This window comes from Scardinius erythrophthalmus (genome assembly GCF_964197995.2).
Source record: "Scardinius erythrophthalmus genome assembly, chromosome: 2".
NCBI lineage: Eukaryota > Metazoa > Chordata > Actinopteri > Cypriniformes > Leuciscidae > Scardinius > Scardinius erythrophthalmus.
Window position 1 is genome coordinate 5,300,118 of NC_138222.1, and position 24,705 is coordinate 5,324,822.

At 38.6% G+C, this 24,705-nt stretch overlaps 2 protein-coding genes across 5 annotated transcripts in view; both read left to right on the forward strand.

Moving 5' to 3' along the window:
• Positions 1–24,705, forward strand: part of LOC308687271 (apoptosis regulator BAX) — a 423,052-nt gene that overhangs the window by 167,746 nt on the left and 230,601 nt on the right. The window lies entirely within an intron of this gene.
• The window catches only part of neo1a (neogenin 1a), a 172,593-nt gene that overhangs the window by 143,669 nt on the left and 4,219 nt on the right, over positions 1–24,705 (forward strand). For 3 of the 4 annotated variants that reach the window (XM_081359651.1, XM_081359652.1, XM_081359653.1), the window contains exons 11-26: positions 50–188; positions 1,573–1,622; positions 5,587–5,731; positions 8,502–8,612; positions 8,693–8,887; positions 10,497–10,592; positions 15,199–15,374; positions 15,475–15,613; positions 16,844–16,951; positions 17,402–17,596; positions 18,846–18,905; positions 21,342–21,480; positions 21,594–21,829; positions 22,786–22,878; positions 23,427–23,585; positions 24,301–24,549. In XM_081359651.1, coding sequence (XP_081215777.1) covers positions 50–188; positions 1,573–1,622; positions 5,587–5,731; positions 8,502–8,612; positions 8,693–8,887; positions 10,497–10,592; positions 15,199–15,374; positions 15,475–15,613; positions 16,844–16,951; positions 17,402–17,596; positions 18,846–18,905; positions 21,342–21,480; positions 21,594–21,829; positions 22,786–22,878; positions 23,427–23,585; positions 24,301–24,549 — 2,290 coding nt within the window. The remainder of the gene's footprint in view (positions 1–49; positions 189–1,572; positions 1,623–5,586; positions 5,732–8,501; positions 8,613–8,692; positions 8,888–10,496; positions 10,593–15,198; positions 15,375–15,474; positions 15,614–16,843; positions 16,952–17,401; positions 17,597–18,845; positions 18,906–21,341; positions 21,481–21,593; positions 21,830–22,785; positions 22,879–23,426; positions 23,586–24,300; positions 24,550–24,705) is intronic. The other variant, XM_081359654.1, reaches the window with a different exon arrangement.

The following is a 24,705-nucleotide window of genomic DNA, read 5'->3' on the forward strand; positions in this document are numbered from 1 at the left end:
ATCTCCGCCATTATCTGCCTATATCTCTGACCTGCCTCTCTCTCATCAGGATCTGGATGTGAACACACTGTCCTACACCATGACTGGACTGAAGAAGTTCACAGAGTACAGTTTCAGAGTGGTGGCCTATAACAAACATGGACCTGGAGTCTCCACCGAGGACATATCCGTGCGCACATACTCTGATGGTACTTACAGTAAATCTGCTCTTTTTGCTTCATCTTCAGCTAGTCAGTTTCCAGCACTCCTCCACTTATTTTGCTCCTCAAAATAACCCTAATAAGGGGTTATAGCTCTACTAGGCAATAAACCAGCTCTCATCTATATCCCTGTTGTAGCTGCATCAACAGAGCAATATCAGCGGGGTCCAAAAGTAACTTAATGCCATACCTGTCAATGCTGAGTGAATTACTGGTTTGTTACCTCCCGTGAAACTGTATTTTGTAGTTATTACTATATACTTCAACTGGGACTCGTGAGCTTCTAGACATCTGTTAAATTTTTTATGCTCACTGTAAAATTAGGCCATTTTTCTTACGGTTATTGTGAAATGGAGTCAACAACCTTTTCTAAATTGTGTTGGTATGAATATAGTCAGGGCTTGACATTAACACGCGACTTCAGCAGTGGCGTGTAACGCAGTCACTCCTACTAACCACTTCGGCGGGATGAATTTTAGATTGTACAATTGTACATTGTACAATTGTCTTTTAAAAAGGCATCTGAAGTAATACATTAAGTGCAATGTAGTGTTGTCAAAAATCTATTTTCCATTACATATCGATTCTGAAATATCTGAAACGCTTCCAATACTAATTTTCCGCAGAATAGATAGACGATATCAGATGCTCTCTCTCTCTCTCTCTCTCTCTCTCTCTCTCTCTCTCTCTCTCTCTCTCTCTCTCTCTCTCTCTCTCTCTCTCCGACAGAGAGTGACACACAAAACTCACTCTTTTCTTTTGATGAATATTGTTGCTGTTACAGGGTTTGAATTTCGCCGTGGGATTGCACGTATTGCGCATAGTTTTACTCATTCCTGCAGATTTTGTGTGCGCACATAAAGGACTAAATTGAGTTATTTTTCGCTGCTTATTGCGCTTAAACAGTGAAATACACACAATAATACACAAAATAATGTCACAATGCCGGTCTTGGCGAGAATTCACGTAAACACAGTCAGTTATGTCTTAAGCGAACAAACAGTTGAGAAAGAAAACGCATGTGTAACAGTATAAGGGGTCTGTGCATTCGTTCTTAAAGTGACAGCAGCCTAATAAACCTGCTGCCAAATTATGAGATAATATTTCAAATATGGTATCGATGTTAAAATTGTTGCTCGTGAAAATGCTGAGCTGCACAGTTCAACACATTTAATGTCAAGCCCTGAATTTACAGTAGATGCCATAGTGGAGTGCTTTGAGAAACATGAAAGTAGCCATTGACAATAGTTAAATATATCATTTATAAAACTATTTGACTGCTCAGTACTCGCATTAACCAATCAGAATGCAGTAGACCCATGTAATAAATGTGGATAATAACTCTCAGTAACCCTGTCCTCCCTGTGTTCAGTCCCCAGCGCTCCACCGCAGAACATGACGGTTGAAGTGCTGAACTCGAAGGTAAGGCTGTATGACAGTGAACAGTAGCTCTGATGAAGAAGCTCATCTGTTGCTGAGATTTAACTGCACATCTGTGCACTGTCACAAAGCCTCATTTATTCTTCCTCTGTGTTCTCCTCCCCCTCTTTCTCAACATACAATTTATATTTGTCTTGCTGCCGGGGAATACGAGTCCTCCTCCTGTTGTTTTTATTCATGAGTGTGTTTATTGTTCTAGTCATATATAGACAAGCTAGCGTCTTGGGCTGTGAAAATGCATTTAGCACTACTATTTCATGGCGTTTGCCAAGGCAAGAATCATTTGATTTTAGAGTTTGAACAAACCCCTAAGCCTAAGTGTTAAAGTGCCCCTATTATGGTATTTTAAAAGTTCCTAATTGTAATCTCGTACAATAGGTTTACATGCATCCGTGAATGCAAAACACTGTAATTTTCTCGTAATATAATTGCACCTCAGTTCTCAAAGAGTCTGAAAACGGTTTGTTTGAAGATTTAGGATGAAGAACATAAGCCATATTTAAGGACCACAACATTACAGATTTTTTTATTTATTCCCATGACTATTTTAGAAACAGTATCCCCAAAGCATAAATACAGATAACAACAACAACAATAATAATAATTATCTCACAATAATCACAAATAAATAAATAAACACAGATGGCCAGAATATGCCAGTGATAAAGAATACATTTAAATACAATTTATGTGATTGTTTTTACAAGTAACCATTTAAAATTTGTATCAATTATAGACATAGTTGATTATTAGTAATAGAAAATCGTGATGTTAATTTTTGTGTCCATGCCTTATAGTTGCATTTAGCAGATTAGAGCTGGGTGATAATATAGTTTACATATTTTATGTGACGATACAAGCAATCAAGCAGATATATATATATATATATATATACATATACATATACATATACACAGTGCAATGCATAAGTAAATACACCCATGCTAAAGTTGACTAAAAAGAGGAATAAAAAATCATATTTTGGAAATTGAACTTAATGCCTTAATTTAAAAAATTAGGAAAAATCCAACCTTTAAGGACACCAATTTTCTTTGTGAATGAATAATGTATCGTAAATAAATAAATGTTCTTCCTTAAAATACATGGTGCATAAGTTTGGACACCCCTATGTTAAATTCCCATAGAGGCAGGCAGATTTTTATTTTTAAGTATTTTTTTATATTTTTTTTTTAGGATACTATGCATCCTGATAACGTTCCCTTGGCCTTTGGAATTAAAATAGCCCCACATCATCACATATCCTTCACCATACCTAGAGATTGGCATGGTTTTATTTCAGTTAGCCTAAAAGCTAGTTTGATTTGCATTGAGAGATGATCTTATGGAAAGTACCCCATGCCAATCTCTAGGATTTTTCCTAATTTTTTAAATTAAGGCATTAAGTTCAATTTCCAAAATATGATTTTTTATTCCTCTTTTTTTAGTCAACTTTAGCATGGGTGTATTCACTTATGCATTGCACTGTATATATACATATATATATATATATATATATATATATATATATATATATATATATATATATATATATATATATATACAACTTTTAACTCTTTCCTCACCAGCGTTTTATTTTAAAAAGTATCCAGCCAGCGTCTTATTTGACTGGAGATTCAGTACTCTTTCAGAAGGTGTGTTATAGCGCCCCCTACCGTATAACAGCGAAAACACATAAAGCCAGAAAATTACGTCAATAGCGGTGTAATAAATGACGGAAAATTCTTTCAATGGCAGGGAAAGAGTTAATATATCGCTGGCCAAAATTATAGTTTACATTTTTTGACAATATAACAATCAAGCCGTTGATATTTGGGTTGTGCTTTATTGTACAGTACGTGCACTTACAGCATTCTTACCCAAGAAAGTACTGGGTAATATACAGCAACGACAGGGGTTAAGGTTAGGTTCAGGGTTAGTACCCAGTTATTGTAATAAGTACATAGTGTGTACATTTGGAACAGGACTGTACAGTAAATTGTGATTTGCTATAATACATAGCACCAATGTGAGTGTACTATGTATATGGGTGATAGAAATACATTCAGCATTCAACAAATACTTTAAAGAACCCATCAATAGGTCAAGTCTTAAACACTAGCAACCGCACAGGAACTGTTCAGAACTCCCTGGCATCGTAACAGCCAGTTTTGCGCAGCAATTCAGTAGTATTAAAGTCTATTTGCATTGTGGTTACACACAGATCCACACACTTTCAAGCCTGTAATGGGTTTTATGGCTCAGTAATTAGCACTGAATAATAATGAAGGCTTTATGTCCCAGGCATAAGCTTTATTCTTTCAGTTTTGTAAATTGCATGAGAAGACGGTTAATTAGCGGGATCCTACGGACTGTATCGAGTCCCCTTGCGTGGCTACGCAACAGACAGGGGGAATTCAATCTGTGTGTGTGTGTGTAATGAACACAGTGACTTAGTATATGAGGCCCACACTGGTGCCACCCATGTGACCCATAAGTCAATTAAAACAAGTTTGTTTTTGCTGAAAACACAAGCAGCAGTTAGCGAGGTAAACTGGAATTGGTAGAGAATTGAAATACAGTAATTGCATACATGGTGCAGATTTAATTCGGTTGATTCCCTCATGGCCCGTGAACACGGCAACTGTGGATAGTATTAATTAATTCCCCACCCACGCTGGGCGGCCTTCATTATCCCAGCATGCACTGCAGGCCTCCTCCATCTATCCCGAGCTTCAGTCCCTCAGGCTCCTCTACACTTCACAGCTTTATCTATTATTCATGTGTTCGGTGAGGCCGGCCTCCACTGCTCCCCCAATGCCCTCTGTCGCAGGACTGATATACTTGCACATGCTTTATGTGGAGGACGATCACGTTCTCTAATGGACGCCTCGGGGAGACAGTGACTTAGGGTTAGATGCCTGTGCTCAGGCTTGTTACTATGGTGGTTTTGCACGCAGAAGCCCAGAGGAGCTGCTGAATAAATGGCAGCGCTAATAAACTCACTGTGTTAGAAATCTCACACTGGTACTAAGTTTCATTTGCGACCGTTAAAAAAAAATGTTCTGTATAGTATGAATATGGGCTGTTGTGTGAATGAAATTCGGACGTAATACATTCGCCATTTTGTCATTGTCATGTGACCTACGCCGTCAGTTGCGTCGCTTCACGGCCTCATGGGACAGTAAAGTGTCCATTGAATGCGCACTTCAGAATCTCACTGTAAGTAGTAGGTCCCTGTTTTTCGAATACTATGTATTCGGTCATTTTACTCAGTAGAGCTGAAACATGATTCTGAACAGACAACTAATTTACTAGAGGTTCTGGCAAAATGTTAATTGCTACAGTCTATTTCAAATGTTTAATTAATTTGAAATAAAAATAAAAATCAGTTTGAGTGAATGATTCAACGACTCACTCATAAACACTTGTTTCATTGCTGGATGAATCAGCGTTTTTGAACGAATCTCAATATTATTATTTTTTTACAGTCACTTGTCGCCACCTACTGGTGTAACGATGTTAAGTATACAATCTTTATTTGAAGCGTTAAGTTAATTTCAAAAGGTGATTTGCTCTATCTTGATCGCTACCATAGACATCAGTGTTTATATCTGAACTATACACTTTTATCCCAGTACTTCTGTGATCATTTAAATATATTTGTAGCACGGAAATAATGATACTGTGTGGTTGAAAAGACTGTTTGTGAAGCTGTTTCATATATACATACACGCATGACAACTGCTTTATCTGGATCAGCGGCAGTGTAAACGCAGATTTGGTTTAATAGACATAGCCGAATCGCTGTCGTTTACGAATGAGTAAACGAGTAAAGTCAGGAAGTATTCGATTTTGGATGCAACGACTGTGTTTATTGCTGTAGGCGTAAATCAGAGTGTGTGATACTGAGGATATTTTTTGGTTTTCCCAACTGTTAACTTTATAGAGCATCATGATCAGATGGCAACCTCCACCGGCAGATGCTCAGAACAGTGAGATCATCGGCTACAAGATCCGCTACAGGAAGGGTACGAGGAAGAGTGAGGTGGCGGAGATTACTTCAGGATCGCAGCTCTATCAGCTCATAGATGGTAAGCTCATGTCAAACTCAGAAGGACTGAAAGATATTTGGTTGTTTTCAAGTTATAATCGACCTCGGCACCAATAACTGTGCCATTTTTAACTCCACCGATTAATAACTCTGCTGACAATACAAAAATATGTTATAGGCCTGTCAGCCTAGTTACTTTGAGTTAATTTAGCTCAATTAATGCAAAAATGACACATTTATTCATGCGCCCTGATCCTATTTGAATAATTAATAAGTCTGTCATGTAATTAATTTGGTTAATTTTGTTAACAAAATTAATTACATGACACTCTAGATAGTCACTCACTGTAAAACCCCTATTGGCTGACCTTTTTTTTTTTTTTGGTTACACTTTATTTTAAGGTGTCATTGTTACAGTGTAATTATATATTTAAATACTGAGTAATATTAATTAACTACATGTACTTACTATAGGGTTAGGGTAGGATTAGGATTTGATTTGCATGTAATTATGCATAATTTACTGTTAATTACTATTATAAGTACATGCAACATATGTAACAAGGACACTGTAAAATAAAGTGTTTTTTTTTAGAAAGCACCATTACATTATGTTCTTACCCATATACAGTCTCTAGAAAAGCTAATTTCTCAAACATATTCCAAAATGGAGCCTCAAGTGACAAACTCTATCCATTAATGAAACAAAAGTGAAAATTAAATTAAATCAAATCCAAAATAGATATCAACAGCTTCTTGGGTGTCACGCTGTGGTCGGCATCAAAGAGCATAATGGTTGTTTTCAGTTCCAGTTGAGTTGAGATGAGATATTTCTCAGTTCAAAGGCTTGAAGTGGAGTGTTAAAAGAAGACATGGTTTTCTATTTCCCTCAAGGCTGTAGGAACAGCTCTGCCTTTAGCATTCGACGCTCTAAGCAGACGCTTATTAACATTTTAAAGCAATTACAACCTCGGGCTTATTTAAAGACAGCAGGCATTCTCAAATTGTAGTTGTTCATGTCAGTCTAGTGTTAAAATCAGCGCTCGAGGCGATGCTGTAGCGTGTAGGTCAGTGTGTCGCAAAGAGGAGCCGGTGATGATGATGATGATGATGCTGGGGTGGTTATTGATTTAGTCTCAGTATATAGCTTGAGAAACACACATGAGTGAAGCGTCTTTCTGTTTGTTTCCAGAGAAATGAGCTGACTGGTTGATTGGGATGTAGTGCTTTAGTAATGTTACTATTGCTAATACTTGTGGTGAGCAGCTGTATATATAGGAACCACCCAGAACATCTTAGAAGAAGATTAAAAAAAAAGTGCAAATCTAGTTAATTTGTGCAGTTTTAGCTAAAAAGTAGCAGCTTTACAGAGATAACAGGAAAATAATGCGACAAAGTTTGTTTCCAGAAGAAAATAGCGTCACAGTCCAGCTTAAAGGTAGGGTAGGTAGGGTAGGTAGGATTTTTATAAAAAACTTTTTTTCAAATTTGTTTAAACTGTCTTTATATACCAATACATAATTAAAATGTAAGTACTCTGGAAAAAGAGAGTATAAAAATCGAGTGACTGTAGACCTTTTATTTTGCAATAAACACACCTCATTATTTCCATTCAGGACGAAACAATTGATTGGTTTGGGCGACTGTCACTCACTCTCGCAACCATGGTTACCACCCCTGTTGCTAGATCTGCCCATATGCGCGCGCATCCGTTTGATTTGAGAGGCGCGGAACCTATGAAGAGTAAAATTATGGCAGAGAAAGAGCATTCAAAATTCAAAGCACCTGCATATGCAGTCAGCGAAGGCAAACAAGGCAAAAACTACTTCCTCGGACCCTGCCCGCACTCTTGAACGACCTCCTCTGCTTCGCCCTCGACCCCGGACCTGTCCTCGAACCGATGAAGCGGTACTTGTCTCCGGAGTGTAGTCCTCATTAGAGTCAGCAATGTTTTCATCATGGAAACTCTTACATGCAAAACACCGTATATGTTATGAATCTTACACGAAATTCACCTTCATCACAGTGTAACTGATGGTAATGGAAAAACGTGTATCAATGCAACCTATAAATATAGCTTGTTACCTATAAATATAGCTTGTTAACGAATCAAACAAAGTATATTTTAAACTTTACCAGTATCGATATGCTAGCTTGATAGTGAGTACTAAAAGAAATCTTATTTGTTTATATTCTTAGTGATAAAGTTAGGTATTTTATTACATGTGATTCTGACATGATGTCACTGCATGCGCTGCGCTCCTTCCTCTTCACTCGTCTCAGGTAAATAAATGCGTCTTCCAGCTGAGCCTGAGCATTTGGCGTCGCGCATTCATGTGTTTTGGGGGCGTGGCTTTGGAAGGAGCTCAGAAGTGAGGGGGTGAAGTGAATGGAAATAATTAGCTGTGTTTACAACAGTCGTGAAGGGTCTACAGACACTCGATTTTTATACTCTCTTTTTCAGAGTACTTACATTTTAATTATGTATTGGTATATAAAGACAGTTTAAACAAATTTGAAATGTTTTTTTTTTTTTTTAGAAAAATCCTACCTACCCTGCATTTAAGTAAGCACAGTGATGTTTCATTTTTGTTGTAAAAAAAGTTATTAATTTAGTTAATTTATATATCTATATAGCCGTTCTGGAGAAAACCGTGATGTCCAGCTCAGTTCAGTTCTCATATAATGATGTCAATGCAGACAGATCAATAATATTGTTGATGAATATTCAATTAAATGACAACTAAAACGTTGTCTTTTATTTCACAACGCTTGTATGGCTGTATTGAGTTTTTTCCCATATTTTTCAGGTCTGCAGCGAGGCACTGAATACATGTTGCGAGTGGCGGCCATTTCGGTGAACGGCACGGGTCCCGCCACAGACTGGACCACGGCTGAGACGTTTGAGAGCGATCTGGACGGTAAAAACCGGCAGAATCCTGTGAGAACTGGTGCTCGATTAGGTCGACAAAGTGTAATGTGGCTCGTTCTCTGGTTTCAGAGACAAGTGTGCCGGACGTCCCCAGCTCCTTACATGTGCGGCCTCTTGTGAACAGCATCGTAGTGAGTTGGACGCCCCCGGAGAACCAGGACATCGTGGTGAGGGGTTACAGCATCGCCTATGGGATCGGCAGCCCTCACGCAAAGACCATTAAAGTGGACTACAAACAGAGATACTACACCATTGAGAACTTGAGTAAGACCCTCATTATAATAATGATGCTTTGCACACAATACGATTTCAACTAAATGCTAAATATTGTAAACAGCACAGATTTTTTCCAGGTTAAAAATATATTTTGTTTATGAATAAGTATATTACAAAATTTGCCTTAAGGGGCAAGACAATATATTTGCAGTCTTCAAATACATTTTTAAAGTACTTTTTGGAAAATATAAATATACAGTATATAAACATTTAGATTGAAGATAGGTATAAAAAGGTCACAAATAAATAAATAAATATAATTAAAACTTATGTTAAGTTTATATTAAAACTTGTATTACATAAAAAAAAATATATTTTTTGACCTACAATTTATTTTATTTATGTATTTGCCATTTAGGACTATAATAAATTGTGTGAAAATTTCAGTATCATAATTAAGTCAGGTTGAACTTAAATAAATCAACCAAACAAAAAAATAGTTTAGATTTAACCATATGAATCACAGATTACCTGACCTGTAGTATTCTGATGCACGTGAAATGTAAACGTCTCACTGTAAATGATGATACAAATATTAATATACGATGACCGTACCATGGTGTGCTGTTTTGATGTCTACTATGATATAAAATTATTTTCATATGCATAAAAGATGGCACTTGATACTTCAAAGAATACCATGTTATTTCCATGATGCATTTCCAACAAACAAACAAAACAAAAACATCTTATTGTGGTTTTTCCTATATTGCTATATCGCTAACACTTTACAGTAAGATTTCATTAATGTATTAACTAACATGAACTAACAATCAATACATTTGTTACAGTGTTTATTAATCTTTGTTAATGTTAGTTAATAAAAATACAGTTGCACATTGTTTCTTCATGTTAGTTTACAGTGCATGATCTAATGTTAACAAATACAACTTTTGTTTTTAATAATGTATTAGTAAATGCTGAAATTAACATTAATTAAGATTAATAAATGCTATAGAGGTATTGGTAACACTTTATTTTACAGTGTTCTTGTTACATGTACTAACCATAGTAATAACAGTAAATTATGCATAATTACATGCAACTAACCCTCAACTAAATCCCTAACCCTATAGTAAGTACATGTAGTTGCTTAATATTACTCAGTACTTAAATATATAATTACACTGTAACAATGACACCTTAAAATAAAGTGTAACCGAAGTATTGTTCATTCTTAGTTCATGTTAAATAATGCTAACGTTACCGCTATATCCTTAAACCAAATTGGCAACATGTTCAATTTATGATTCTAAACATTCATTCACAGCTTCATCAGACAAACATGAAGTACTGTACACTCATTAAACAGCTCTGTTGCCTATACAAGTGAATGAAAGGAAACCATGCATTGTGGGACTCGAGAGTGGGAGATTTACCCCTCTCTCCACCCCATTGTAATTGCATTTAAAGAAAAGAGAAAAAATAATCATCAGAAGAAACGGCATAATTTCAGTTTTCGTACTTCATCTAATTAAACGAGCGAGAATCAGTGATGGTGTTTAAATCTGCACCCCTGCTAGGATGATGAACATGTCTGAAGCTCTCAGAGGAGCTGTGGGTTTGATTATCTAAATGATTGTCTTTCTCCTGCCAGATCCCAGCTCACACTACGTCATCACACTGAAGGCCTACAACAACGTGGGGGAGGGAATCCCTGTGTACGAGAGCGCCATCACTCGACCCCAATCAGGTCGGTCATACAACACAACACACTATATACTCGCTCTAAAACACTTTACTTGTTTGGCATTGCTGTATTCCTAATAATAGGAATGCTAATGATGGCACATTCTGTGTGGTTGTGTATAAAATCAATATCACATTTGTAGTCATGCTGATATTTGGAGAGAAAAAAACAGCACTCTTTGTGTGATATTGATTGACTACATTAAGAGATATCAATATAAAAGACATACAGAGGTATTTTTATGAAGGTAAAAGAGTAGCAAAACTCGAGAGCACGTAGATGTGAATTTGAGAACTTGTACAATAAATATTCGTACTTGTACGCGAACATTTACACACACAGCTCCAATGTGAAAACCTGTCAAATAGTTGAATGTTGAGATTTGCACTTGCAGACGATAGTCACAAATGTGCAAAATGCCATTCACAGAAATACAATGACAGACACAAACTTGTAATATATATTTGCATTTATTCTTACATTAACATTCACAGTAAAACCTCAAATAGGCTCAAATGTAAGAATAAATGCAAGTTTGTGTCTGTTATTGTATTTTATGGAACATAAAAACTACTTGCTTTAATTTTACTTATTTTAAGATGTCATTGTTACAGTGTAATTATATATTTAAGCACTGAGTGCTATTAAGCAACTACATGTACTTACTATAGGGTTAGGGTAGGGTTATGATTTGGTTGAGGGTTAGTTGCATGTAATTATGCATAATTTACTGTTATTACTATGGTAAGTCCATGTAACATATGTAACAAGGACACTGTAAAATAAAGTGTTACCCAACTTGCATGTGTAAACGTCACAGCGTTCGATTGGTCTCTACACATCGTCCCTAACCACTGTACTCAAGACCCAGTTTCCATTGGTTTAACTTTCAGTTGACGCTGGAAAACACCGTCATGATCACGATCGGTTCCTGGAAGTCTTATTGCTTTAGCAAAGCACATTGTCTTATGTTGTGTTTGGGCTCGTTCCAGACCAGTTGCTCTAAATACACTTTTACTAATGTTTCGCAAAGTTAACTTACAAACCAAAAGAGGCGCAAAAGCATCATGTGTATTCTCGCTTTTTCAGACAAAAACTTGGAATAGTTTGTCTTTAAATGCTAGTTTTCAATGATATACGACACTATGTACTATGATTTTACAGATCATATTTTCATGTAAAGCAGTTGTGTTTCACACTATGAAAATAGAGCACTTCTAATATGTCAGCGAATTTAAAAGCACTTGTTAAGTGATGCTCGTATATTCCCACTGTAAAGTCAAGCTTCTAAGCCTAAACGACACCTTTTTTGTGTTGGTTGAGCAAGTGGTTGTTGAGTAACATGATAACTCAGTAGCGGCCACTGCTTCGGGTTTTGAGAGGTTATGATTAGCATTTAATTGATTAAATGATTGCTAATTTTTTAACAGCGATCGATTATGGAAATTTATGTAAATTGACATCCCTATGGATGATGATGCCACATTTATTTTAAAATAACAAGAGCTCAAGAAACTGAATGGAGTCTAAGCCATGTCTCATTGAAGTCTCTGTTGAATTTCTATTCTCTCTAGGTGATCATATTGATGCTACGGTTATGCACACTGGTTAAGTGTTGTTCTCTCATGTCGTAAGCGTTCTCCAGCAGACCCCGGTGGTCTCCAGTGCTTTTCTTCCTAGCAACCAGAGGAATTGTCATGATGATGGGATGCAGATAAAGCCATCTGCACTTCACAACTGAATGGCTGCTTAATAGCGCAGAGCATGATGGAGATGCAGAGCTTTGATTAAACACTGCTCTTATCCCACATACAGGAACATCTTAACATCACAGGAAATTAGTCACTCCACCATCCAAGAGCGTGTCGACATGATTATAATTAACATTATAAAACACTGCGGATCTCGTTGTTCATGGTGAAATTGACATTTTGTATCAACTGAAGTGCTAAATGGTTTCCTCATCCTAAGTAGCAACTAGAAACATTTTTGTGCAAAATTAGATGTAACCCCTTAACTCTCAACATCCCTCAAGCGGAAACACTAATTTAAAACCTTTTAGCAGGCTCCTCCCCTTAGTGGGCGGGGCCATGTTTCATATTTCTAAATTTATTAACTATTTTATAATAAAAAAAATTGTAATCTTGACAAAACGTATCGTCGGAAATGTCAAAAGTCAAAAGGTTCCATATTTGGTGTCTGTTTTGTGATATGAGTGATATTGTGACAGAAATGTGTTAATTTGTTACAGGAGAACACATATAAAAAAAAAAAAGTCTATGAAATGAATGTCACACGGTGGCCATTTTTGGTATAGCGTCTAAACAAGATCTCAAAGGAATTTATATGATGACCCTGGATCACAAAACCAGTCACAAGTCGCACGGGTATATCTGTGGCAATAGCCAACAATGCATTGGATGGGTCAAAATGATCGATTTTTCTTTTATGCCAAAAATCATTAGGATATTAAGTAAAGATCATGTTCCATGAAGATATTTTGTAAATTTCCTACCGTAAATATATAAAACATTTATTTTTGTGAGTAAATGCAGCACAATCGCCAACATAAATGGACAATTTTAAAGGACATTTTCTCAATGTTTCGATTTTTTGCACCCTCAGATTCCAGATTTTCATATAGTTGTATCTCAGCCAAATATTGTCAAATCCTAACAAACCATACATTAATAAAAAGCTTATTTATTCAACTTACAGATGATGTATAAACTCAATTTCAGAAAATGGACCCATGTGACTGGTTTTGTGGTCCAGGGTCATATATCAACTTCAAATTTGGAACACAACATGTTTTGTCTACTGAATGATAGAGCTGCATTATTTGATTTAAATCTTTTTTTTTATTTAATTTTTTTATTAAATTGCAGTTTGTCGTGGTTGTTTGTTGGGCTGCATTAATAAGGCCAATTTTTTTCTGATTTTATATCAATATGGCTATATAATAATAATAGAGAACTTGATTCACGATTCAAGTAATGAAAGAGAGAAAAACTAAAGCTGGCCGTTCCTGACACCGGATGATTTCTCACCTGGCGTTTTGATCAATGGCACACTCTTGTTACCTCCCAGCATGCAATCCGGTTCATGGCATTTCTCATTTCTCCTGGTTTACCTTTAACTGAACTCAAGGGAATCCGCTGCAGGGCTTTGAAGATCTCGCTCACCCATTCCTTCATACATAAGCATCTCTTATGTTGGAGAGAATGTAGGAATGTTTAGTAAGAGGTAAAGGTGACAATTTTCCCTCTTCCAGGATATACAGACATGTTTTGCATAGAAAAAGCGATTTTAATATTCGATTACTGGATGTAAAACGGCATGTGTGTTCGATGAGTGAAATACTGTGTGCTAAATATGTAGTGTTATGTTAGGCATTGCATGCTAGTTGGACAGTGAGTTTCAGGGAACAAGCAAAGATCAATGTCACACACTTATAGTGCTGTGTGAAAGAGGTCTGCTTCATCCCTCTGGAAAATAACCTGTTTTTCCCCCAATTTTCCATTTGAAAACAAGCCAGAAAGAATGTGTTCTCATTTTTACACATATTTTCCCACTGCGATTTGTTATTCTTGGAGGGAGCGTTTAGGAAAACAGGTGATTTAAGGCAGGCAAACAGCTTTAAATCTATGAAAGAATCAGACCTCCAGATTCATTCCCTATCATATCAGCAAACCCGAGCAGCACCGTACAATGAAGTTATTTGAAAGATTTAGCTTGATATAAAGCTGTGGAGAAAAATGTGCATCTCCAGTGCCTTGACCTGGACAAGGTCATTGTTTCCAAACCTCGAATTAAAATGAAGAGACAGGAAAGAAAAATAAAAGCCTTTTTTTTCTGCTTCCTCCTGAGACACATTTGGTCAAATTGCAGTAAAAGCATTATTCATTAGAGCAATAGATCTTAACCTTTTTGTTAGCTGCATACTAATGAGTTTCATTTAATCCATGATAATTCAATAGATTTTCCAACCTTGCAAGAAATATAAGGTGTAATAAAGTTAGTTACAAAGTAAAGTTAGTCTTTCAAATCTAAACAATAGGTTTATGTGAAGTACAGACCAAAATTAAATAAAACTAATGGGAAAAAAAGGCAATCGTACAGGTTTTGAATGACATGAGGGTGAAAACTGAGAAATATTAGTAGACAAAAGCTCCATTAAACAGTTTTGAAAGTTACATGTGTACTAGGACCTTTATCTAAACACTAAGTCTATCCCTCAGGATCGATTTCCTTCTGTATTTGTGATGTAGATGCTAGTGAACCGAGCTGATGTAGTTCCTCGTTGTAGATGTAGTTCTCTGTAGTCTCTTGATATCCTGTTCTAATACAATATTTTCTCTCTTTCTCCCTTTCCCAATCCCACCTCCACATTCCTCCCCCCCTCACTCCCATTTTAACCCATTAACCCGTTCTCCCGCTTCGTTACGTGTCTCCCGTCCTAAAACCCTCCCCTTGCACACATAATCGTGCTCATTTTTTCGCTTTTCACCTTTTTATTTTTTCCATGGGACATTGTGTAATTTGCCTGCAGACCCCATAGACCCTGATGTTGATTTGTACGAACTTTTCCATGCTCCATACACTCCAGTTCCAGAACCTTTACCCATGCTGCCTCCTGTGGGCGTTCAGGCGTCCGTTCTGAGCCACGACAACATCAAAGTCACATGGGCGGACAACTCGCTGCCCAAGAACCAGAAGATCACAGATGCACGCTATTACACGGTGCGCTGGAAGACCAACATACCTGCGAACACAAAGTTTAAGGTATGGTTAACAGAACCCAGGCTGCTCACAGCATCTGCCTGTAGGAGAAGGTGGATCATTTTTGGTTGTTACACCCCTGACATTGAATTATTCATTTTAGATGGCTAATACCACCACACTTACTCACACGGTGGTGGGTCTTAAGCCCAACACTTTGTATGAGTTCTCGGTCATGGTCACGAAGGCCCGGAGGACCAGCACCTGGAGCATGACTGCACATGGGACAACTTTCGAAACAAGTAAGTCCTCTACATGGGGCAGTTTGCGGCATCAACGTGGCAATTGTGTTGCATGGTCATGTGACTGAATACTAATCGCTTTGTAAGAGTGCCTATGTCTTGGTTAGTTCACCCGAAAATAAAAATTCTGTCATTAATTACTCGCCTTCTTTCATCTTCTGATCACAAATGAAAATATTTTTGATGAAATCTGAGAGCTTTCTGTCCGTCCATTGACAGTCTACTGTTGAAAAGTTTTCTTTCATCGAAGCAGAGACCAGGAGACGTTGGGATCACGGTCAAACAAAGTTATTCTTTATTGAGCGCAGCTGCGGTTCGTCCAACATAATCTAAAGTACATAACTGTACATGGTGTCTTATTTCAGTTTAGTCCAAATTCAGACACGATCAGTTTATATGATAACATGTAATTTAGTCTTTTACTAGCATATAAACATTGATCATCAAACATAAACAGGAGCTTAACCTCACTTGTTTGACTCGTTGGAACCTCATTGGTTCTTGCAGAAGCTCAAATGTGCTGCGTAACACGAGAATGAACCTCATTGGTTCTCATGCATCAAGTGAACATGCTTGAGCTTCCGTTTACCACAACTGATGTGTGAGTTGATGAATGTTTATATGTTAATAAAAAGACTAAATTAAAATTGTTCATTAAATAAAGCGATCGTGGCTCTTCAGAAAATTTGGACTTAACAGCTCAATTCATATGATTAGTTTTACGATCTTTTTATTAACTTTTTGAAGAGTCAAAGTGGTAGTTGCGTAGACTGTCAATGGAGGGACAGAAAGCTCTCGGATTTCATCAAAAAGATCTTCATTTGTGATCAGAAGATGAACGAAAGTATTACGGGTTTGGAACGACATGAGGGCGAGCACTAAATTTTCATTTTTGGGTGAACTAATCCTTTAAGGCACGGGTATAATTCATTTTCCATGTTCCGCTCCATCTTGTGCACCTAATGATGAAAATTACGTCACACGGCCCATTGAGAAACACGGATGGTCGCAGTATACTTTGGGCTTTAGAAATGAACTCTTTGCGTTCATTTTAATTTTATATCGTTTTGAAAAACTTGCATGCCATTTTCAAGAGAAGATTCAGTTTAATAACCCATCAAGTAAAAAGTAATAACAATAAGCTGATTTTTGGCTGTTTTGTTGTGCATGCATCAAGTGTGAGGGAATTTCTCTATTTGTAGTCTTGAATCATTTTGTCTTTCTCCCCAGTCCCAAGTTCTGCGCCTAAAGATGTGACTGTAGTGAGCAAAGAGGGACGACCACGAACCATCATCGTCAACTGGCAGCCGCCTTCAGAAGCCAATGGCAAGATCACAGGTGACAATGTTATTAAAAATTTAGCACCGTTTATAGACAGTGACAGCTTATTTTGCCTTAAACCACAGTCACACTAGACTTTAAACACGCAAAAGTGTCTCTTCTGACTGTGGTGTCTCTTTTGAAACCATTATTCAACATATAATACATCCAAAATGTAAAAATATTGCAATCTACTCCACTTTACTGCGATCCTGCAGATTTAAAGATTGCTTCAGCAAAGAGGTCACTGTGTGACGTATCAGTCTTTTATTGGTCACATGTCTTCACATGATACAAAATTCACCAACTTTAAACTTGAGAACGCATTGAAATGTGTGTGAGCCTTGCGTTTCTCGTCTGCATTTGCATCCCGTGAATGGAAGTCAGTGGACCAAAAAAAGGTGTTTTGTGACAACCACATATAATCATCTACAACGTGCCTCTGTATCGCTTTCTCTGCCTTCCCAGGTTACATCATTTATTACAGCACTGATGTGAATGCAGAGGTTCATGACTGGGTCATTGAACCAGTAGTGGGAAACAGGCTAACCCATCAAATTCAGGAGCTGACCCTCGATACCACCTACTACTTCAAGATCCAGGCGCGTAACTCCAAGGGAATGGGTCCCATGTCTGAAGCTGTCCAGTTTCGCACTCCTAAAGGTAAACCAGCTGATTCACAGAGACAGTTTTCATCTGATGAATGAGAACAATCACTGCTGCCTGATGAAAAGACCAGTATATGTAGGGATATGAATCCCAAGATACGATGGGATACTGGTGTAACCGCAAGGCTTCATATGTGGCTTAACCATCAAGATGCCCATGATATACCAGAAGAGACCAACTAGCATGCTGTTCTTTCCTGCAGGGTTTGGTTGCTAAATTATGTTAGCTCTTTCCCCGCCAGCGTTTTTGAAAACCTTTTTTAAACAAAAAACCTTCATGCATTTCTTTTTTATCAACATTTGGGTAAATTTCATAAAAAAGCAACATTTTGAGCAAAAAGCTGAGAAAATCGTGTTTTTGTCAAAGACTACGTCTGGATCAGATTCAGAACGGAGTAGATCGAGTCCATCGACACCCACAAAGCTTCACAGTCCTACAGCTCGTCCTGGGTCGACATTTCATTCAGTAACATTAGGCAGTTTTGATTTATATGCTGTTTAATGTTGATGATCGCGTATGCATCTGCTTACATATGCTATCGCTTGTTTCTGCTTCTTCTTCGCCTGTGTTTTGGTCAGGAGATTCTGCACTTTTTTTTTTTAGAAGATGTGCAATAGCGCCCCCTACCGTATAACAGTGAAAACATGCAAAGCCGCAAAATTTCTGTCAATGGCGGGAAAGAGTTAACATATACGCTATTTTTTACTTAATCTCAAGCTTAACCCTTTGCGTTTACCCTGACCTCACTGATCTTTCATGCTTAGCTCTGACTGCACGCCTCTCTCCCTCTAACTTGTCTCTTCTCCTGCTTTGCCATGCTAGCCGAACCCTCTGACAAAATGGCTAATGACCAAGGTAATTGCTCTCTCTTCTCTTATTCCACTAATGTCCTCAAATAGAAGTGAGCAGCATGTTTTCCCTGCGCACTGAAATTCATCAGCAGTCACAGAAAGATCCAGTTGGTGTATAGCTGGAAAACATCTTATTTGTCTGCCTGACTGCTGTTTACTAAGAGTTTATCAGTAGGATGCACGTGGCTACACCTTCATACTACTAACTGTCTTTCTCCAAGCACGTTTTTCTCAAAAGATGAGCGTCATGCTCTTCTCAGAAGTACAGCTGGTGGTTTATCTGTTTAAGCTGCATGTTATTTTACCAATGGATTGAACACGACTTTAAACTTTACACGAGAGTTGTAGATTCCTGTGCCACTTGCCAATTCTTCTTATTTGAACTCTTGTAGCTTCAGGACCAGTGAAAGTAGGAAGACCATCATCAACAGATCAAGGCTTTGGATCAGCTGGTAATTTCTGGGTTTTTTTTTATGTTTCCAAAAAGACACACTGGAAGTAACCTAGCAATAGCTTAACAATGATGTAGCATAGCAACAATCAAGAACACGCCTTTGTACTATTGATACTTTGCAGTCACGTGACTACCACGGATACCTGGCGGGCAACAAACGGGTATTTTCAATGTTGAGTCCTGTAGTTCCAGGACTTTCTAGTAGCTATCAAGTCTGTTAGCGAGCTAGCTGCATAACTATGGACTACTAGGATTAACTCCAAGGTAGCTAAATTGTGTAAAGCAGACAAGTTTTTTTAAGATAATCGAGCAGTAATCCATAAATATTCCTCCATAAATAATCTAGCTCTACTGTTGGGTCATCTCTGGTTCTCATTGAAAATCATATCGCAAACCTCAAAACAACCTATCACACACTTCTGTTATTGTTAGCAAAAGACGACAGCTGTTACTGTGCGTTCACACCGCCACCGGCGAGAGCATCAAAGTGCCCGGAAATCATTCATTTTCAATGAATTTTGCCTCTCTCGCCGGCGGCGGTGTGAACGCACAGTTAGCCTAGCTTAGACTCATAACACAAACAGCTGACTCGCCGAACTAGCTGGTGAATACTGGTGTTGATTGACAAAACTACAGTTACTTAAAGACACGATTAATTACATGATCATACACCCATTGTATTCAAACAAATGTTGAAATTACCTTTGATGGTAATTTGCACAGACGTGTGCATACTGTGAGGTTGCTTATCTCATCTGCGGTTAGTGCATCCAATTGCACAACAACTATCTGGCATGTCGTTTACACCTCAAAACACCAACTTTTGTATAGTAAAACTGGCGACCCTTGATTAGTTTACTGGGTTTCGTTGCTGGAGTACGACGTTCTTGCCCGCCAGCCAGTACTTGTGACGTCACGTGCAAAGTATCAATACCTAGTATTACCTAGTAATACTATAACAACCACCGACTAGTCTCTTAACAATGCCCTTGCAACTATATAGCAATCATCATATTAACATCTGAGCAAACACCTAGCAACCACTTAACAATGCCATAACACCTACCTAGTAGTCCCTAGCAACCACCCGCAACAGCTTATAACACTCATAACACCCCTTAATAACAACCAAGCAACCCTTTATTAACACCCTAACAACATCTTATGAGTGCCTTTCAACCACAATTTCAACATCATATAAACACCTTGCAACAGCTTAGCAATGCCATAGCAAACCCCATCCAGTCCCTAGCAACCACCCAGAAAAACCTAGCAACACCTTAATAATGACCTAGAAACACCCTAGCGGCATCTTGCAATCATCTAGCAACACCTTATCAACAACATATTAACACCCTAGCAGCGCCTTGTAACCACCTACCAATGCTCAGAAACCACCTATCTCCAGCTTAGCATTGCCCAACCAATCATCAAGCAAATGCCATAGAAACCTCCCGGTAGGCCCGAGCAACCAACTCAATAACCTAGCAACCCCTTCATAACAAGGTAGCAAGCAACACCATAACAGCATCTTACAATTGCCTACCAACAACATATAACACACTAGAAACCACCCAGTTGCCCCCGACAACCTAGCATCTCCTTAATAACAACCTAGCTACCACCTAACAGCATACTAACATACAACATGCTAACACACTAGCGATCACTCGGTAGCCCCCAACAACCTAGCAACACCTTAATAGCACTTAGTAACACCCTAGCAATGCCATGCAACCATCTAACAAAGCTCATCAACAGTATATTATTAATCTAGTAAACACCAAGCTTAACAGTGCCCTACTAATCACCTAGCAATGCCACAACTACCACCCAATAGTCCCTATCACACATAGCAATTTAGCATATCATAGCAGCTTTGCAATTCCATAGCAATCACCCAGTAGTCCAACAAACCTAGCAACACCTTAATAACAACTTAGCTACTACCTAGCAATGCCTTATCAACAGCATATTAACACCCTAGCAAACACCTTGCAACAGTTTAGCGATGCCATCCCTTAGTCTTTAGCAACCACCCACAACAACGTAGTAGCACCATGCAACCACCTAGCAATGCTCATCAACAGTATATTAATAACCTAGAAAGCACCTAGCTTCGCAGTTCCCCACCAATCACCTAGCAATGTTACACTAGTCCCTAACAACAACTCTAGCAACCACTTAGCAACACCTTAGTCAACTACATCAATCAACTACATTTTACCACCCTTTGTAAACACTTAACAGTAGCTTACCAACCACATAGCAGTACTCAACCAACTCCCTCTCAGTTTCTGTCTGTCAGGCCATTCTGTCATAAACATTCAAGGCTTTTAAAAACTTGCAGGCAAGAATTTGACAAAGCAACAGTTAGTCTCGATACATTTTCCTTTCCTTATAACGTTGTAACCACAGATTTTCCATGTTTCAGGGAAACCAGACATGTCTGGCACTGGTGATAACCACATCCTGGTTATTGTCATCATTGTGTCAGTGGGAGCATTTACCATCATTGTGGTGGTGGTTGGCGCCTTCCTGTGTACACGCCGTACCACAACACAGCAGAAGAAGTAAGTTCCTCACAAAGCTCAAGTTCAGATCTCCTGATGATGAGCAGTCCTAATCCTCAGTCCTGGCGTAAGGGTAAATGTGTTTGCCACAAACTCTTTGATATGATCTCCAGGAAACGTGCAGCGTGCAAGTCCGCCAATGGATCCCACAAGTATAAGGGCAACTCCAAAGATCTGAAGCCACCAGACCTCTGGATCCACCACGAACGTTTGGAGCTAAAACCTATTGACAAATCGCCCGAAACCAATCCAGTAATGACCGACACGCCAATCCCCCGATCCTCCCAAGACATCACCCCGGTTGACGGCTCCATGGATCCTATGCTCCAGAGACGCAACTCGTACCGTGGTAAGAACTGTGATTTAAAGACCCCATGAAATCAGAAAGCTTTGTCTGATAAGGCCGTCTATATAGACCTTATACGCCGGAGAAATAAGCTCGCAATCATGTTTAGAATTTTGTGCTTGAACTTTCGTTTTTGCGGTTGCTCTGTATATTTCTATGGCTTTGCTATCGAAGACTAATTAGCTGGTAAAGTGGATTTACTTATGATTTACTTATCATAACAAATGCCATCCGAGCGGTTCATTCATTAATCTGTAAGATCTTACCTTCATGCTGTGGAAATACAAACCGGAAGTCTGAACACTATGAGCGCAGCGCTGAAAAGGGGCGGGGCTACATAAGGTCTATACTAGTAAACGCCTAGATATTTTTGTCGTATTTATAGTATTGCTCTTCTGGGAAAATGGAAAGCCCATCTCCCCCCCCCCCCCCCCAACACTAAGTTGCATGTAACACTAATGCTATGATGTAAACTTAAGGATATTGGCTATTTTTAAAAAAGACCAAACTTCCGGTTTCATTAGGAAATACATCAACACAGTAAAGAAATGTCTAACAATTTCATGGGGTCTTTAAACCACCTTCACCTGCTGCATCATCCATGACATCATTCCAGCTGCTGCTTCTGATGGATGCTTCAATGTCATGTCTTCTATTTGTCATTATTGCTTGAGATTGGCATGTTCCTTGCTTAAAATGGAAAAAAACGTGCAGCCTTGTTTCTTTTGTTTTCGTGGCATGTATGGTGATATCCATCTGCTGCTGCCTACTCCTACAGCTCTCCGTATGTGTGCGTTTACACTGCCCTCTAATGGACAAACAATAGAATCTCACTGCATTAGTGAAAACACCACATGATCTTGGCAACTTACTCTAGGAAGTCAGCTGGTAGTCTTCACAGGGCTCTTGTATTGGGAGCCTGTCTCAATCTGATTAGCTGGTCGCTGTCTGATTTGCAGGCCATGAATCAGAGGACAGCATGTCTACACTGGCAGGCCGTCGGGGAATGAGACCTAAAATGATGATGCCCTTTGATGCACAACCCCCTCAGCGTAAGTGTATTATCCTGAACCAGGGACCGGACCCCTTTTCTTTCAGTTAGAAAATTAAACAGTTTATTCTCTTTAGAATAACATATAGTCCTCAAACAAGGTTCCCTGAGTTCATTATTGTAGTTGTAGGCCAAAAAACATACTCTACTCAAGTACATGGATGCAAATGTCTATAGCTGTTGCTGCATTTCAAAATGCATCAGAATGTTCAGGTCAACTGCTATGATGGCCGAACAACAATATATTTTAACTTTCTACATGTTTATAGTTAACTACCTAAATAAAACCAGGTAACTATCACCCCTTTGAGTACAGAGGTTTCCTAGCACCACAGAACGAGTTGACCATGCATTTGCGTCTGCATTTGTCTAGAGTATGTTTCTAGTCTTACAGTAATTCTTTAACCTAGCAACATAGCATGTCTTTCAGTCTCTGTAGTTCTTTGTTTGCATGAGCAGATGTTATAGATGCACCATGCTCGCCATAATCTCATAGCCTTGTGTGCGAGGTCTAAACCATGCCGCTCTATTATGTGTGTCCGTTCGCAGCTGTGATTAGTGCTCACCCCATCCATTCCCTCGATAACCATCACCATCATTATCACTTGGGCAGCCTGGCCTCGCCGACACGCAGCTATCTCCACCACCAGAGCAGCACACGGTCCATCGCCACCCCCATCTCTCATCTAGACAGGGCAGAGTCCACAGGTGAGAGTGCATTAGTGGGCCTTTGTTAAGGCCATAAGTCCACGATGAGTCACTCCATATGAAGCTGGATATGATGTTCTTTCCTCTCAAAATGGAGGTATAATTGGTTGGTGACCAAGGGATTGTAGTGAAACTTTCCATATCTCTTTACTCTTTATCTCTCCGTGTGAACATACCTCTTTCTTCAGCACTTGCTTCAGATGAGTAAACGCTTCATAACATTTGTATCACTTCTCATGTTCCCTCCAGCTGAAACCAACTTAAAGTGGTAACTGGTATTACATGTTTTTTTTTAGCTGGTTTAAGTGGGTCATTCACTGGTTCAAGCTGTTCTAGATGGTTGACCAATTTGAAGGCAACATGAAATTAAAAGTTCCCCTATTTACTTTCTTGAAGTCCACATGGAATGAAGATTCTGATCTGTTTTCTAAATGCATGTTATTGATATTCTGAGTACGATTCATCTATTCAAAATTTCAAAACTCTTATCTTCTGGTCAAATGGCAGATTTCTTTCTGGTGACGCATACTATATTATTAAATCATTTAGTCCACTAAGGAAAGGCCCCTTTTCACTTCTTGTTTCACTCAGAAATACGTTAAATTTGTTGCAGATTCATGTTGACTTTAAGCTGGCTTTTTAATGATTTCAGTCTGTAAGGTTGCTCACATGCAAAACCTCACATGTGCTGACCCAGGTGCTGTTGTAATTACAGAGTCTGTAAGAAACACCCCTAGTGCCGACCTGCTCCCTCCGTCTGGGCAGCCATCCTGTACCACTGACCTTTCAGAGACAGACATTAGCTACCACAGCTCAGTCACTGAGGAGGAGCCAGCTTTCGCTACACCCACAGCACACGTTCGTCCCACACACCCACTCAAGAGTTTTGCAGTGCCGGCCGTCCCAGCTCACCCCATGTATGACTCGGCAGCATTGCCTAGCACTCCATTGCTGTCTCAGACAGGTAACTATCCTTTTTACACCAGATATGTACATCTATCTTGGGTTATCCAATCTGGAGTGTCTAAAATAATGGCATTTAACATATAAAAGATGTTTAACATAGTCAGGCACATTCATTGAAATGAGAGTTAAAGGATATAAATATAATATCTTATCA